General features: G+C 36.8%; 1 protein-coding gene across 1 annotated transcript; it reads left to right on the top strand.

The window, feature by feature from the left end:
* Nucleotides 1-2,677: 2,677 nt before the first annotated feature.
* Nucleotides 2,678-14,631, top strand: TMEM62 (transmembrane protein 62; the record flags this gene model as incomplete). The annotated part of the gene is made up of 10 exons (XM_009882573.1): nucleotides 2,678-2,819; nucleotides 4,886-5,010; nucleotides 5,160-5,282; nucleotides 6,119-6,274; nucleotides 7,782-7,941; nucleotides 9,624-9,737; nucleotides 10,655-10,739; nucleotides 12,283-12,387; nucleotides 13,257-13,375; nucleotides 14,305-14,631. Coding segments are annotated over 10 exons (1,456 nt in total), but the record flags the coding sequence as incomplete, so codon positions are not given.
* Between the last annotated feature and the right edge of the window lie 1,739 nt (nucleotides 14,632-16,370).

Raw genomic sequence — 16,370 nt, 5'->3', positions numbered from 1 at the left:
GGAGGAGCACTTAGAAATCTAAATTCTACTTTAATTCAGACTCTTAAGCCATCTACTTTCCAATAAGAACACAGATTAAACATCTGATAGTTCAGTTTGCTTCAGTTCCCTGTCGCCCAGCAGGAGCAGATACGTTTTCCCATAAATTCTGTGGGATAGGATCATACAGCAGATGCATTTGCAGAACATGGAATTCACATGTGGATTTACCACGAAGGGATGAATGTATGGTGCTAAAAAGGCTTTTGGATGCGCTACTGCAGTGCACATCCCTGTATCTTTTCCCACAGTTTTAACTACATGACAATCTAGTATCAGTCTTCTACTCTAGTTTAAGGCTGCTATCAGAAGTGCTAGTGACACACACAGGAAAATGTAGCACTGGTGAATTTGCTAGATCACCCCTGAATTGTTGTTTGGCCTGGACAAGCTTTCTGTTTGGAAAGATATATGGATTACCTGTCCCTAGTCCACACTGAAGATGCACTGGTAGCAAAAGGGATTGAAAAGGATTAGGGTGAAATTTCAAAGCAATTTAACTAACATAGGAATTTCTGAGTGAAATTCTGAGTCAGGTGAAAAAGTCTTTGCTTATTAATTATCAGTCTCCTGCTAAATAAATGTGTTCTCATAATGGTTTTTACTTCATTATAGTCTGTCATCATTGCAAAATAAAGAAACTTTAATGGGAATTATCATACTTTCTACCTAAGACTGAAGAAAGGCACTAAGAGTCCTCAAAAGCTATTAAGCATCACTAAAGGCAGAACTTTACAGGGACAATTTTATTCATCTGATGCACTAATAAAATATAAATATTAAGGATTTTTTTTTAGTAAATGTGCCACACTCCAGGAAGGCACTGTCTGCTTGGCTTTCTGGTTGATTCCTGCACAATTAATTCTTTGCTGTACACCTTAGAGCTCTGTAGTTTGCAGATATAAAAATAGAGGCTAGAGAAACCAGTTATTCAACACCACATTCTGGTGTTCATTATATATTAAAATTAAAGAAGGAAACAGTTGTACTGAAATACAATAATATTTTTACACAAAAACATGGGTTCCTATTTTACATCCACCGCATGAGCAGAGGATGATTCAACTATTACTCATACTCTAGTGGAACTAAAGGCAGAGGTCTTAGGATTATGATACTGAGCTTCCAGTTTTCTTATTGAAGTACATGATGTTCATAAAAGTAACATTAACTTAAAAAAAACCCCACCAACAACATTTTGAAAGGGTCATTATAGCATTGGAAGTATTGATTTATATCTGAAACTTGTTTTTGATATATTGGCTTTTATTCTGTTCAGGTCAACCTTTTTGGCATTTTTATTGTTTATTCTGATTGGTGGAGGAATAGTGATTTGAACACAGCCATCCGGAAAGTAGTTCATACAGTAGTCATCATCTGAACTCATGAAAACTTAGTTTCCACACATCATGCAGGGAGTTTAAAAAAATACAAAAGAAAACAAAAAAATTCCCCCCATTTACACCCAATAAATCTTAGTTAATCTCAGATTCACTCACAATCATTTTAGTTACAGAATTTAATTCTTAATTGATCAATTTAGTAGGTACCATTAGTTGGAATATTATCTGTCTTTGTAAGTGGAGGATATGTCCCATCTAGCATCAAGTATCAAAAGCACTTCAATTTTAGAAGTTAGAAAACCTGAAAATACTGTTGTCAGTGTAAGGAGATAAAGCAATGTATATATTCATTATTACATGTATTGATCATAGCCAATATTGACCTAAACCCATAGGGAAAAAAAAGTTTGAATTAGTTGATGTCTTTTAAGTCTTTCCCTGTTTACAGTTCTCTCTTAGAGTATTTTAAGATTAAGATTTAGGAGCTCAATTTACATCAGGTGACATGCAAAAGAGCAACAACCCTTTTTGCTCTCTCCTTTTACTCTTTGAAGAATTCTGATGACATTCCCCAGGTGACAGGAGAACTGGTAAGATTTTCTATGTCAAGAAACAAAAAAAAAGAGTAACAAGCAAGAGGAAATGCTGCCTTCTTTGCTATTTGTAAGATTTGATGTAGTGTTGTGTCTCTGTTTTGGATCTTTTGGAAAATAACTGCAAAGATTCAATATTTCTTTGGTTCAAAATTCAATTAGCCAACAGCTGATCATTCTACACCAGAGTAACTTAAGATATCTCCAACAAAATAGTGGAGACAAGACTTGATTTCCCTGATATTTCTAGGCAAGCAAAGAAAAATTCTTTTTGAAAAATTCTTTCAGATACTGACAATAAACACAAGACTATTTTTTTCCCTTTGCACATCTCCTTTAATTAAGGTGTAAGATACTGCTGTCCTGTCATCTTGCCTATTTGTTTTGCATTGTTCATTCTGTGGGCCTATCCATTATCCATAAAAAAATACCATGTTGCTCAGGGAAAGTGTATTTATGCTAACTTTTTTTAAAATGTTTGTGTGCTAACCTGCTGCTTGTCTTAATACGACCCATGTAATGCATCTTCTTTGAAGTGCAGACTTTTCAATGCCATTGATTTTTAAAAACAGACTTTACTACAGTAACAAGATGTAGCTGGATCTAATGCAAGAAATCTTGAATTTATACTATGCAGGTCATTTTTTTTTTTTCATTGTTGCAAGCTCTCCTAACAGCAATATATCTGTTTTATTTTGGCAGGAAGTACTCTGCCTGGCGCAAAGATGGCTCTTTCCATCACATCCACACCACATCTTTTGGGAACTACTCGTTCATCTGCGTGGATGCCACACTCAGCCCAGGCCCTAAGAGACCCTATAATTTCTTTGGGATTTTAAACACGGTATTTTATAAGTCTTGGCATTCCATTTTGCTGGCTGTTTTACTTCTATAGTGGTTTGTTTGGGGCTTTTGTTTGTTTTTATAAAGAAGAACTGTCTGAAAGATTTGTGTTCATCTAAAAGAGTCTTTACCTTTTTAACTTGTTATGCATGTGGGTCATTTATTTAGAAAAATGAATGTGTCACTCTGTATATTAAGTGACATGTTATCTGTGTTTTCTCTTTTAAGAAATAATCCAGTACAAAAATGTCAAATCAGACATTTCAAGGACACTGTCGGTAGTTTCTCAGCATTTAGCTAGACTTGAGTCATAATTTCCTTATATGCTGTAAAGTTTAAAAAACAAAAACAAACCCCAAACTTTCTAATTTCACTCCCTTTTGCTTTGTTAGATGCTTTTTTCCATTAATATTACAGGTGAGAGGGTTGCACTTATCAATGAAATAATGTGAAAAATAGTGCTGTAAAGATATGCGTCGTTTATGAAACTGATTTTCTGAGACTACAAAAATTACATGGTATTGTTTTAAAAGAATAACATTAATCCCAATTTTTAAATCACATATCATCCTAGATAACATTTTGCTTCCCTTTGATTTTTCTCTGTAGTTTATTTATATGCTATTGTTCTTGAGATACTCTTCTGAAGTGCTGGCAGAGAGTTACTGTGTTCTGGCAAACAGATGTCATATTTTGCCTGTGATAATGGCCTCAATGAAAAGTGTAATGTTCTCCCTCTAATCTTGTCTAAAGGAGGGTCTACATTTAATTAAGTGTTTGTAAAGCGCTTGGTGATATTAGATGAAAGGTGATGTAGGAGTGCCAAGTACTGTTCTCATTGTTTACTGTAATCCATAGTAGGTGCAGTAGATTGGCAGACAAACTCTCAAGGAGCTAAGAAATGCAGTTAAGTCTAGAGCTTCTGTCCTTGACTGAAGTAAGTCAAGCATTTGTTTGCTAATTACCCAGCAGCAGGAGTCCAGAGAGCATCATTCGCAGATTTTTGCACTAAAAAGAGAGTAGAGGTAGATACCTGTAACCTTTAAGAATTAAACCTCTGCCAGGAATTTGAAAAATAAATTAGGTCTGTATCAGTGATTTGATTACATAGCTTAGGTAAAAGTATTCTTAAAGCTCAAATTCATAAAGGCAAAGGAAATGCAATTTCACTTAATAAGCCCATTACATCAACCCAGAATGGTATACTGAATCCATTCTTTTTTAGTATACCTTTATTTCTGTTTTCTTTACTCATGCCCTTCAGCGTTTCTTTTCAGATGGGAGGAAAAATGATATGTTGGTAGTTCTCTGGGTGCTCACCATCTGCAAAATGGTGAAAGAGTAGATTTGTGTTCCTTTCTGGTTTTAGTTTTCCTGCCTCCTCTGTTAGACTTTGAGATCTTATAAGTATTGGGAATCTCTCTGGACAGTAAGGGGTTGATTTAATATTGGAAATCAAACAAGTAAATGAGAGAAATTTACCCGCTATGTAAACTGTTACTTTTGCTTAACTTTAACAGCAATGGCTGAGTAATATTTTCAAGATTCTGCATCATAGTTCATCCAGTTAAATGACTGAAGTATATGGTACACAGTTTCTGTGGTCTGTCATGCTTATAAAAGGCTATCTAGCAATTCAAGAGATAGTAGGGATGATAATTGTAAGGTAAAGATGTTTGGAAAATCACCTTTAGTGAAAAACACCTTTAGTGAAAAAAGTGTGTTGTCTGACTATATAACTAAGGAGTAGAAAGGACAGAAATATAGTTTGCCAAAAATCTTTCTTTATTTTGCACTTTTCCTGTGTTCAGTTGCAAGGAAGGTGTTGACTGTCTTGTTTTCACTTTCTTTTTCCAACATCGGATTTTAGGGATATTTCTAGTAGTACAGTTTGTTCATGCACAGATCCCTGACCTGAAAGTATTCTCTGTTAAACAAACAAACAAAAATCTTTAAAAATTCATTGGTTTCTTTCTGCTTTCATTTTGCTATTCTTTCCAAATAGCCTGAACATTAAACAGGTTTGTTTAGTTGTTTGTTTGTCTTTCAAACACCTGCCCCTTTCAGAATCAAATGAAAGAGCTATCTTTGATGGCATCAGAAGGTCTGAAGAGCAATCATACTATCTGGTTTGGCCATTTTCCCACCTCAACAATAATCTCTCCAGCCCCAGGAATAAGAACATTAATGAGGTAAGATCTTTCTTTTTTTTTCCTGTATGTTTTCAGTCTCAAATACATTTCTTGCCTCTCTTCACATACTTGTCTGTCACTTCTCAGGTTTTCTGCAGTGGTATTACCTTCCCACGCAAATAATCACAATTCTTATGTTCTTTTTTTAGTTCTGCCACAGCCTATTTATGTGGACATCTCCACACAATGGGTGGGCTGATGCCAGCCTTGCACAGTCAACACCGTGGTGGCACTCTGGAACTCGAACTGGGAGACTGGATGGATAATAGGAGGTAAGTAAACCCTATGTGAGCCAATTATTATATGGAGCCTACCTGGTTATACTCTGACACCCTTTTTTGCTGTTTGGAGAATTGGAAAGAAACATTACATCTGCCTGACTGGTTATTACTATTAATGCTTTTGACAAATGTCTCTGTTTGTAAGTTTGGGATTTTTTTTCCCCTATACTAACAGTGTGCTAATAAATTAAGTAAAGTGATTTTTTGATTTATTCTTGATATTTAGAAATTAAAAAGAGGACATCTAAATGTCCGTTTAGTATGTGTTTATTATTCAAAGTAGATAAATAAATGGTAATAAAATGTAGCATCACTACTTCAAAATGCCCATGCTCTGCACCAGCTGTTAGGCTTTTAGAGACAAAAATAGTCTACCTGAGAAATGTTACCTTAGCAGTGTCCCATGCTACATGGAATGTATAGTAGTATACTAGCTTTCATTCTGCAGTGATCCTAAGAAAGATACTTATATACATACAGGAAAAGAGCACACTGGGGTCTTTGTCCGTGAGTAGAGTACCTACCCAGACACTGTAGTAATGTACATTATACTTGAATTATTTAACATAGTGTTAATCTATCTGATTCACGTGCAAAATTCAATAGATCTTGACATTTGGAATTTTGAGTGGTGTTTCAGTGATTCAGTCAAATGAACCGCATCAGAGGTAACCAGTTAATACACCAGAGTAGCTTGATAGACAATCAACTACAGAAGACAGTAAATGGAACGTAAATCAAACAAGTTCTGTTTAGGAACTTGGGAAGCAAGGGAGTTAGCTGTGCATGCAGTAGTTTGTATCAACATTTTTTTCCTTTCATTATAGGTACCGGATCCTTGCATTTGATCATGACCTCCTTAGCTTCGCAGATCTTAACTTTGAAGAATGGCCTGTAGTTCTCATCACCAATCCCAAATCCTTCCTTTACAGCAGTTCTGCTCATGAACCACTTGTCAGAATTCTTTATTCCACTCATATCAGGTACCCTGTAATCTCTTGACTTCGCAATCTTTAACTATATTTTAATAATTGGGGTCTTTCTTGGTTATAATGTACATCTATATTTATTTGTATATACACAACCCCTTTTTTTTAAATGCATGTGTCCACTGTTCTCAGAATTCACTTTTCTCTGGAAGATTGATCCTGAGAGCTCACTTTTTATCATATCTGCAAAAAAAGTAGATTATGTAGTCGTAATTCATGTTTGCTTTATTTATGTAGTTATTTCCCCTATAGTCAACTGAACTTTTTTATGTAACCAAAGTTGGTGGAGTTAGATTAACATGTAGTCTGTGTTATTAATCTCACACGTTCACAGCACCTCTGCTGATTTCAGGATTTTTGTCTATGTATTTTTCTACTTGTTTTCTCTATTCACTTTAGACTTCTTAGCCTCTTGTGTTTTCAGTTTTATGTCCCTTGTATATTAAAACACATTAAGCTTCTGCCAGTTTTCATACTTGTTTTAAATTTCTCCATCTTTCTATTTCTGCCTTTTCTGCTTACTTTTTTTCATTTGTATTTCAAATTTCTATGCCCTTTCCAACATCTTATATTTGCTGTTAGACCAATATGTGTTAAATGTATGGGGTATATTGTATACACAGAATTACAATCAAAAGAATTTTGTCTACTTTTCAGTTAGAAAGCAGTGTCCTACTAAGTCTAGCTACTTTCCAGTTTTCTATTTAGAACCTTCTCTGAACATTCTTATCATTATATTAAATATATGAACTGGTAGAATCATTCACCATAACTATATGAGACTCGTTCATTTGACTGAAATGTGCTCCAGAATGCCTCTTGTATTACCAGAAATGAAAGAAATTGTATGTGCAATATATTGAGTCTATATTAGTATCACTGTTTCTCTGAATATAAGCACTGCAAGGGATACTACATTTGTTGGTATCTCAGATTTGTAATACCAGTCTTGGTTTCCACTTCATTTCTCATAAATTCAGTTACAAAGACTGAGAGATTATATTCTGACTAGTAAAAAGTAAAAAAAAAAACCCAACAAAACAACAAACAAAAAACCCAGAAAACCACACCCAACAACAAAGGACCTTAGAGATAGAGAAACTGGCAATTTTTAATGAAGATATCTACATGTATTTGATTATGTGTCTGTATGTGGGTATTAGGATGCATCCTACTTATGTTAGCAAATGTTTTGACAGCAAGGGTTCTAAGATTATTTCGGCCAGGACCTGAGGACCTCTGCCACTATTTTGTCCATCCACAGCCCAGTTTTCTACCCTATTCTTTTGCACAATACCCTACAGAACTTCTCTTTTTAACTGTAGGAAAGAGCTACCATGTTACCATTAGCCTACAAATACTTCACCGTTTTAATTTGTAACTCTTTTAAGCTCTTAAGTACAAGGTAGCATAATCTTTAGGGACTTCTCTTCAGGAAGTAAGGACAAATCTACAAGTCCTGTGACGAATCTGTTTATTTTGCTTTTTATTCACTCCTTAGAATTCTGGCCTTCTCTCCTTCTGTCATTATCTCTGTCGAAGTCTATATAGACGGAGTTCACTTGGGAAATGCGCATCAGGTGTCTGGCCCTCTCTATGTACTGAAGTGGAGCCCACAAAACTACAGTGAAGGGTTCCATCACATAGACGTGACTGTCCAGGTGAGGTACCTGTTGGCATTCTTTGTATTGAATTTTTATGTTGTCATGTCTGCTCCATCACCCTTCTGCATCACATAACTTGGACAAAATACATGATAACAGACTTCCTTTCATATTTATCTGTTTACAAAATGCAAAGATTTATTAAATGAAAAAAATACTGACTGCTGAGCACTAAAACATTCATAGAGCATCTGGACAAAGGAAGGGATTCTAATTTTTCATAAGAAATACAATAGGACGAGCAAGTAATTGGTCAAAAATCAGTTATTTTGAGTAACAGGCAAGAATTAACTTTTAAGGTTCTCTTGGAAAAAAAATAATTGAGCTTGATCAAGGAAAATAGGAAGTAGCATAATGTTAGTTCAGAAGGCAAAGGAACTGGATCTGGAAGATTGGAATGCTGTCTTTGATTATATGCTTGAAGTTCTTTTCATAATTTCTTATAGGCTGACAGCAAATACGGTTTCTGTTTCCCAGAACATCAGACTTAACTGATATTACATTACGGGGTGCAAAAAATGTTTTCCCATGAATGCTTCTGTTCTTGGTGCTATATTTTGGTTTTGTACCTTCAACTGGTCTTCGAAGAACTTCATCAGACTGTGGTAACATTCTGCACATTTGCACAGTAGTAATGGGAAAGTCAGCTTTGTCCGGCTTGCTAGAACCCAGCTAGCCGTAAGGCAGAGGCTAGCAGAGCCTCTAAGGCACAGCTAGGCATAGGCATCAGAGCGATACTGCTCTTTTGTCTAACGGCCTTTCTGAACTGTCAGTGTTCTGCCTCCTACCTTGTTACCAATTTCTGTGATGCTTGACTTGGGAAAGCCGCGTTTTATAAAAGTGGTTTATTTTTGGTTATTTTTTAGTGATGATGAAAACATATGCAGAAAACTGAGTGTAGAGGGTTATAAAGGCCTACATAGCAATAGTTTTCCTGCAAATACATGCTTGTTATCAGATAACAGAATGGGATTTTTTAAATAATTAATTTCCTTTCCCCTCCAGTTATAAATCGCTATTACATCTGGTAACTGAATAATTTTGGGAGAGCAAGGAGGATGAAGCGTTAACTTGAGTTAGGCACCTGGAGAAAATATGAATACTCAATTGCTGTACATTGTTTCTGGGATTGTCCTAATGTTGTCTTAGTTCTAATCTCACTGAACATACTGAATCCTTTATTCTAAATAAACCATTTACTATGTACTGGAAGATAACATGTCAGTGTTACACATGCAGAAATAACAAACTGTTCAATAAGTGTAGCATAGTTATTGTTTATCAATATCAATTTCTAGCAAATATGCCAGAAAAGAAGCACAAGAAAACTTCAAAATATTTTAAGAGGGACTATTATCTAGAATTGAGCTTTCAGAAAACAAGTGGTGGTGGTGGCCAATAAATAGTGACTGTCTTCCACAAGTTGCTGAATCTCTGTCAGGATCATCTTCATATGGAGCACTTTCAGATTATGATCTTACAATCACCAGTTTACTTGAAACTACAAAATTGACAGTACGTAATACTTTGTAGGTAAAAGTATTTAATAAAGCAGTATGCCAGGCATGCATGCGTCAATTGGATCTTTCCAGAAAAGCTGCAATGATAATTAGCAACTTTAACTAGATATTTTGTGCACTACTGGTATCTAACTGCTCTCTTATTTTGTATCAATCTAGGATGCTTCGGGAAGAAGTAGCACGCGGGGTCATATATTTGCTATGGAAGAAAACCTCTCTCTTAGATTTGGCTTTTGGCCATCTCTTATTCTTCTCACTGACCATTATGTTCTAGTAAGTACTTTCAGCAAAACAGCTGTAATTTTGTGTTGGTTTCCCCAGAGACTGCAGGAGGCATTTTCCTAATTCCTGGTAGATTTGAATGCACTTTGCTTTTTCCAGATATGACTCCATTGGAATTTCACAAATATTTCAAGTTTGCTTTCTCAGGTTGCACGTTTCAAACATGAATGTGCAGCAGTGGTTCATGCAAACAGTTGATTTCCTGGGTTTAGTCAAAATTGTCCATTTTTGGGCATAGGTATACACAGATTTTGTGCAAGCAAGAAATGGAAAAGAAGCTACTGGAGGCAATAGAAAAAGGAAACGTTAAATCAAAGAAAATTTCACTGTGATCTGTTGCAATATGTATACTAACATTATAGCTAGGTCTGGCAAAGAGGAAGGCAAAACTCTCATTGGCTTCAGTAAGTTTCAGGTCATATCCAGAAGTGTTGCAGCTCAGTACATGCAAAGAAGGCATGTCATAATAATTTACATGCACTTACAAAACAACATAGGAAAGTCCACGATTGTAGATAGTGTCATAACTGGCTCAAAATTGTTATATTAGTTTTCTTAATCAGTAACTGATATTCTCCACAATGTCTTGATCTGCAGTTCTATTCAGTACAGCACTCAGAAAATGTTTTACATAGGAATTGTATTTACACTTTTTCAATGGATGTTTTAGAAACCCCATTTTTGAAAGATTCACGTCTATCACTTTCAGCCATCCAACTGAATTCAAGTCAGTCAGATGCAAGTCCAATAACTTAGAAACTCAAGTTTCTTTTTACTCTTCAGTTCAATGACACTGTCAAGCTTTGAATATGTGTTAGAAATCTTTGAATTCTATGAATGTCCATAAGGCATGCTGAAAGGCAGCTACTACTGCAGGGCTGGCTTAAGAGTTAAAACTGTCTTTTCAGGCTCGTGTGCTATTTGCACTGATTGTGTTGATGCAGATCGCCTTGCTCATGATTTTCAGATACCTCCAAAAGCCAGCACTCAAAGGTATGAACCAATGTTTGACTGTGCTTTTTAGAGGATCAGGGTTTTTTTACTATTTATCTGTATGCTGACAATATATAAGAAATTGCACTGTTTATCACCATATGCATTTTGCATCTAGTACTGTGGGGTTTGATTGGGTTCTCAGAAGCTGCTGTTTTGCTTTTAAGGGGGTCAAGAAAACCTCCAATATATCAAATAAAGTAAATCAAAAACTAAAAACTTGATCGAGTATCTTTGTTTAAACAAAAATTCAATTAATTCAAGTCTAAAGGCTGAATTTTAATTTTCTCACTGACGAATCCAATGCAAAGGGAAAGGAACGTTTTATTTTGTATTAGTTCTGTATGTGTGCTTGTTTCATTATAGCTGGCACAGGATTCTTTGTCACCTGAGTGGAGAAACAGATTGCCTTCTACAAAAATCATTTTTGTTAATCTTTGCAAAGAACATGAACAGACTTGGGTCTTTCTCAAAATAACATTAAGACCACTTCTGTCATTACTTGATATTTTGTTTGTGAGAAATCTAGCAAATGAAAATTAATACTGTTAAGTTCATGGTGTTTATCCTTCAAACAATTGTTTGCACCACACCTTACTAATGAGATTTTTCTGGAAGCCACCTCCCTTCCTATTTGTGTCAGTGTATGTCCCTTCCTTTATACTTATAATCACGTAGCATCCTGAAGTAACTACAGCAACTGCTTACATAGAAAAAGAATGGATTTTCAGTTGCCTTTATGGAACTTAGCAGCTAAAAGTGAAAAGAGCTAGCGCTCTGTGATCAGCTAGGTCCCTGTAGACCATGACAAATGTTTTACAAATTAGTGAACAAATTTGTTAGAGCTGTTGATTTCCAAAGGTCAAGCTTGCCCTCTGGGACTTAATGCTCTGGGAGAAGGGCAGCTACGTAATAGGTGAAACTCTAAAAGCTAACTTTTATAGGAAGGCTTTCTCAATCTCAATCTATGAATTGTCTACTTCAGTTAGAAAATGAATATTGCTTGGTTTTGCTAACATCACGCACTTGTCAGAATGCTGCCATTTTAACACCTGGCCTTTGTTTTATCTGAGTTGCTATCAGATCTCACTAAGTAGATTTAATCAAAGAAAATCCAGTTAATCTAGTCTATGCTGACCTGCCTTTTTGGGTTTGCACAGTTACTGTTTTGAATATCTTACTTTTCATTTAATATGAACTTTCTCCATGTTTTTCATTCTAGCTAACTTCATTTTCTGGGTATAGAATGGTCGTTCAATTTTATTTACATACAGTAAGTGTACTCATTTAGAATGGCAGCTTCTTCTGCTGTTTTTAACATAGATTGTTATATTTATTGGCTCCTTACTTTCAGTTATCACAGTAACAGTAGAAACACATTCCCTTGCAATTGTTCTGTGGATATATCAAATATTTCTTATTTAATAGACTGAGTAAATAATGTGCAGATTTGCTTCAGAAAGATGAATGTATTTTTTATATATATGTGTGTGTGTTGCAACCTGAACCAAGTGTATTTTTCTTAAATGTTGTCTCTGTTTAGGAAAGCCAGGATTACTTACTCTGACCTCGTATTCCCTTCATGTCTTCAGTAAAACAAACACCTTCTATTACTCAATTCTGGTTCTGAATTTATACACCATTCTGGGTAAGTAACCTAGAGTACTGGAGGACATAAATTTGTATTTTTAAATTGCACATTGGATCCCGATGAAAAGAGACTTCTAATATCTTGGAGAATAGGAAAAATCTACTTAAGTTACAAAATCTATGTGGAACTTTTAAATGTTAGTATCCAAAGAGACTAAAGGTTTTTTTGTAAGAGCCTAACTTAGAAGACCTAAAATCAATTAAACACTTATATTATTAAATTACTCTGAAAGCAAAGTGAGTATTTTTAATTTTTTTTTTACAAAAAAGATCTTGTTGTACCTTAGTGTAAAATGAGTATATGGAATGTACATTTCAGATGACATGTCGCTAAGACATCTTGGCTCTGATGTTAACAATTTTAGCTTATTTCTCCTCTGATAATGTGTTACTAAAATAGCTACTTTCTTGGCAGTTGGTGTAGTATGATAGCACAGTGCAGCATGCCCATTTTGACTTCTAAGCTGAGCCAAGCTGGAATTGTTTATGACCACGTCTTTCATGTGTCTTGCTGTAATTCTGGGAAAAGGCTAGCATTTGAAAGGATCTATCTTTTCACTTGTCTCATAAGGAAAATGTTATATGTGATGTTGAAGATTGTCACAGAGATGAAACCAACTTCAAAGTATGTTCATTGCATGCCACAACTCATTGGTATACCATGACATTTTCACATCGGGAATGTTCATGAGCTTGCTGTTTGTTGAAGATTAAAACATTAGGCTTATTGTTATAGACAAGCAATAGAGAACTCATTTTCCCCAGTTAACCACTTTGTGCTCCACAGTACAAAGGGCCATGTGAAAAAGGGCTATGTCTATAGTGTATTTTCTGGTGGTGCTCTATGTTTGCTTTCTTCTCTTTCAGGACCATGGTTTGTAGGTGAACTGATAGATGGCCACGTGGGGGCCTGTTTTTCCTTCGGGGTGTTCGTTGGTGGTTCCTTCTTACAGGGCAGTCTGACATACGTGGTTGGGATTTTACAGGTACATATTTACAAAAATTAAGGCTGAAAAACTGCTTTCCTCTGGGATTTTTTTCTGATTTTTTTTAATAGTTTTATAAAGAAAGTCTTCTGTAAAGAAAGAGTCTTAGAAGGATAGAGAAGATTAGTGGCCATGCCTGACTACAACAGCTCTTTCTTACCTTTGTCCAAATTTAAAGGGCAGAAAGGAAGGAGGCTGTGCATTATGGTCTCAAACTTCTCTTTTCTGCTATTTGATGTTGCTTTGGACTCCCTGGATGTCTGGATTAGAGGCCATCCCTACAGGTTTACCACTCTAAATTATTTTTTGTCCTCAGCTGACGCACAGGTTGCAGTGATTAAGCAAAAGGAACTGAATGGCCAGAGCAGCCCTTGCACATTGAATAACCCTTCAGAACAGCAGGTGTCACTGTCCAAGTACACGAGTCCGGTTTTCCCAGCAGTCTGACCTGGCTGCCCTCTAATTTTCCCAGCTGCCATTAGTCTGAAAGAGGGGGTGTAGTTCCTTGACATTTAACCCAGACCAAGCTAGTATTGCCTCCTTCATGGTCCCTCCCCTGTGCCAGTGCTAACACTTGTCTGACACCACTGTGGGCTGGGTCAGAGAGCTAAACTAACATAAGGACCTTCCTTTTTGACTGTGCTAGTATTTTGCCAAGTCTAGCTCCCTGAACCAGCTCCAAGAAAGGACAGATGCACGTCACTGCCGACCACTGCAAAGGAGTGGGAAGGACACTGAGACACAGCCAGCCACAGCTCTGTCAGCTGCAGCGTCTTGGAAGTGCATCCTGAGTTTCCAGCTCTGGGAATTGTATTCAGACCTTAGAATGGGACAGTTTTATGCGCTCTTATCTTTCTCTGCCCTCATGTATGTTACCCAGGAGATTTGGCTTGCTCATTGTCTTTATTTTTCTCTGCTCTTCTTTTCAGATGTTGTTCTTCAACCTGCCATTAATGGCCTATCTGTGCTGGTGCCTGTTGCTGCGATGCCAGGGTCACAGCTTCCGTTCCCACATCCATCATGTCCGACGCCTCATGGCTGTGCTTGTTCACCTGGCAATGGCACTCCTCCTGTCCTGGCAGGTCTATTCCTGCTATTTCCTGCAGCGAACCTATGGGACCTTGGCTTTCTTCCTCTCCCCAATGAGAACGTGGCTGGTAGTGCTCACCTCTGCTCTGATTTATAAAACCTGGACACTGAAATCATCTGAGCTCAGAACTTACATAGTAGAAATGAAAAACTGTCAAAGCTCTTGAAGTACAATATGACTATTCAAAGTTCTTTGACTGAAAAACTGTCAAGGCACAACCTATAGTTTTGTGATGCTGGAATTCCATACAGCCCAACCGTTAGGTGGTAAGATCATGACCTGCATTGCTACAGAGCTGTATTAAATAATGAATGTATAACAATATGTATTATCTAATTTTATTGTATTATACATGTACAATATACTGTATAATACATGTCATATGATACAGTTATACATTATACATTAATACAGCATGGGAAAGTAACAGAAGATCAGCGAGAAGGATTGTAAACACACTCAAGTGACTCACACCTGGGGTCTTGGAAAACACATATATCACACTAATCGTTTTAGTATTATGTGCCCGACAAGTAGGACATCTGCACTTAAATAACACAGGCCTGTGATGGACTCGGAGGCACCTTATCGAACATGCCTGAGATTCCTGCCCTGCTGTCGAAGATCAATGCACTGTGGAAAACTATGCCTGCTTGAATCCCTGATATAGAGCCGAGACCATCAGGTTTGAACTCTCTCTCTCTCTGTTGCTCACAAGGACTCTCTCGATAAGAAGGAAAAACTCTCGAGCAGGGACTGAGCTCCACGGTGCCTGTGTTCCTACTTGTGTGCCTCTGCCCAGGTGCTGCTTCGGACAGCCCCCCAAGTTCGCGAGGTAGTGAGATTAAATTTACTGTTTGCATTTCAGCCATGGTTTTGTGGTTGTTCCTGCATCCTGTGACCAACCAGCCTGTGTTGGGCCACAAATACGGTATACAGTAAACTGTATAATAATGTCTATAATAGGGGGTTTTGTGATACAGAAGTTAGATACATCCATATGGATCACAAATGGAAATGTTTGCTTATTACTACTGTGAATGGAAAAATATTTTTAATTAATTAAATTATTGATTTTTACAATGCTGGGAAAAATGAGCTCCAGCAAAAATCTTGATAACGAGCCCCAGGATTTGTGCTTAACTTTGCTTTTTATTTCAAGATTTGCATATATTTTTACAATGCTAACTACAAGACTAGACCAGATGTCTTTATGAAGTAATGGTTATTGCAAAGGTGCTGTGGTGGCCTTCACAGTGAAAGTCCTACGCTTACACACTTTTTCAGTTCATAATGCTATATATGAGCAGTTTATAGGCTGTTAGGTGTGCGTATCTGTATTTGTGTTTATGTTTACCTGAGCCATGGCCTATTGGTCTTGTCTGGAGAGTGCTGGCTAATTAACATGCTGTCTCTCTGGGAGGAAGAACCTAGGTTTTCCACTGCTGAGGAATTTCCCACACTTGACCAGTCACCGGCAAGTGAATGATCAATGTTGCTGAGATTCCCAGCTGTAGTCAGAGTTCAGCTTTAAATCAAAGAATGGAGACAATGTCCTCAGGATGGGACAGCATGAAGGAATCATGTGGTCTGATGCCCATAATATCTGTAAGTGAGTGGGTCAGGGCTGTATTTCTGGGTCTCAGTCAAATGTGCCAAAGAGTGACATAGGAAAACTCATTTCTTTGTTTTCAATGTTTCTAAGTCTGAAAATGATAGAACAGTTACACTGACGAAGAATGCAATGATCCAAAGCCAAGACAGCTGAGGTGCCTTTATCTGTAAAGTAAGGAGAATGCTGGCCTGCTCCACAACACTGCTGTGAGTGGAACATTTGAAATACTTCAGGTAATTTTACAGTAACTTATTTATGGCTCCTCAAGAAAAAGGAGGGGTAACTTACTT

Source organism: Charadrius vociferus, unplaced genomic scaffold (assembly GCF_000708025.1).
Source record: "Charadrius vociferus isolate BGI_N301 unplaced genomic scaffold, ASM70802v2 scaffold50, whole genome shotgun sequence".
Taxonomy (NCBI): domain Eukaryota; kingdom Metazoa; phylum Chordata; class Aves; order Charadriiformes; family Charadriidae; genus Charadrius; species Charadrius vociferus.
Note: the sequence above shows the minus strand (reverse complement) of the source record. Positions and strands in the feature narration are given on the sequence as shown.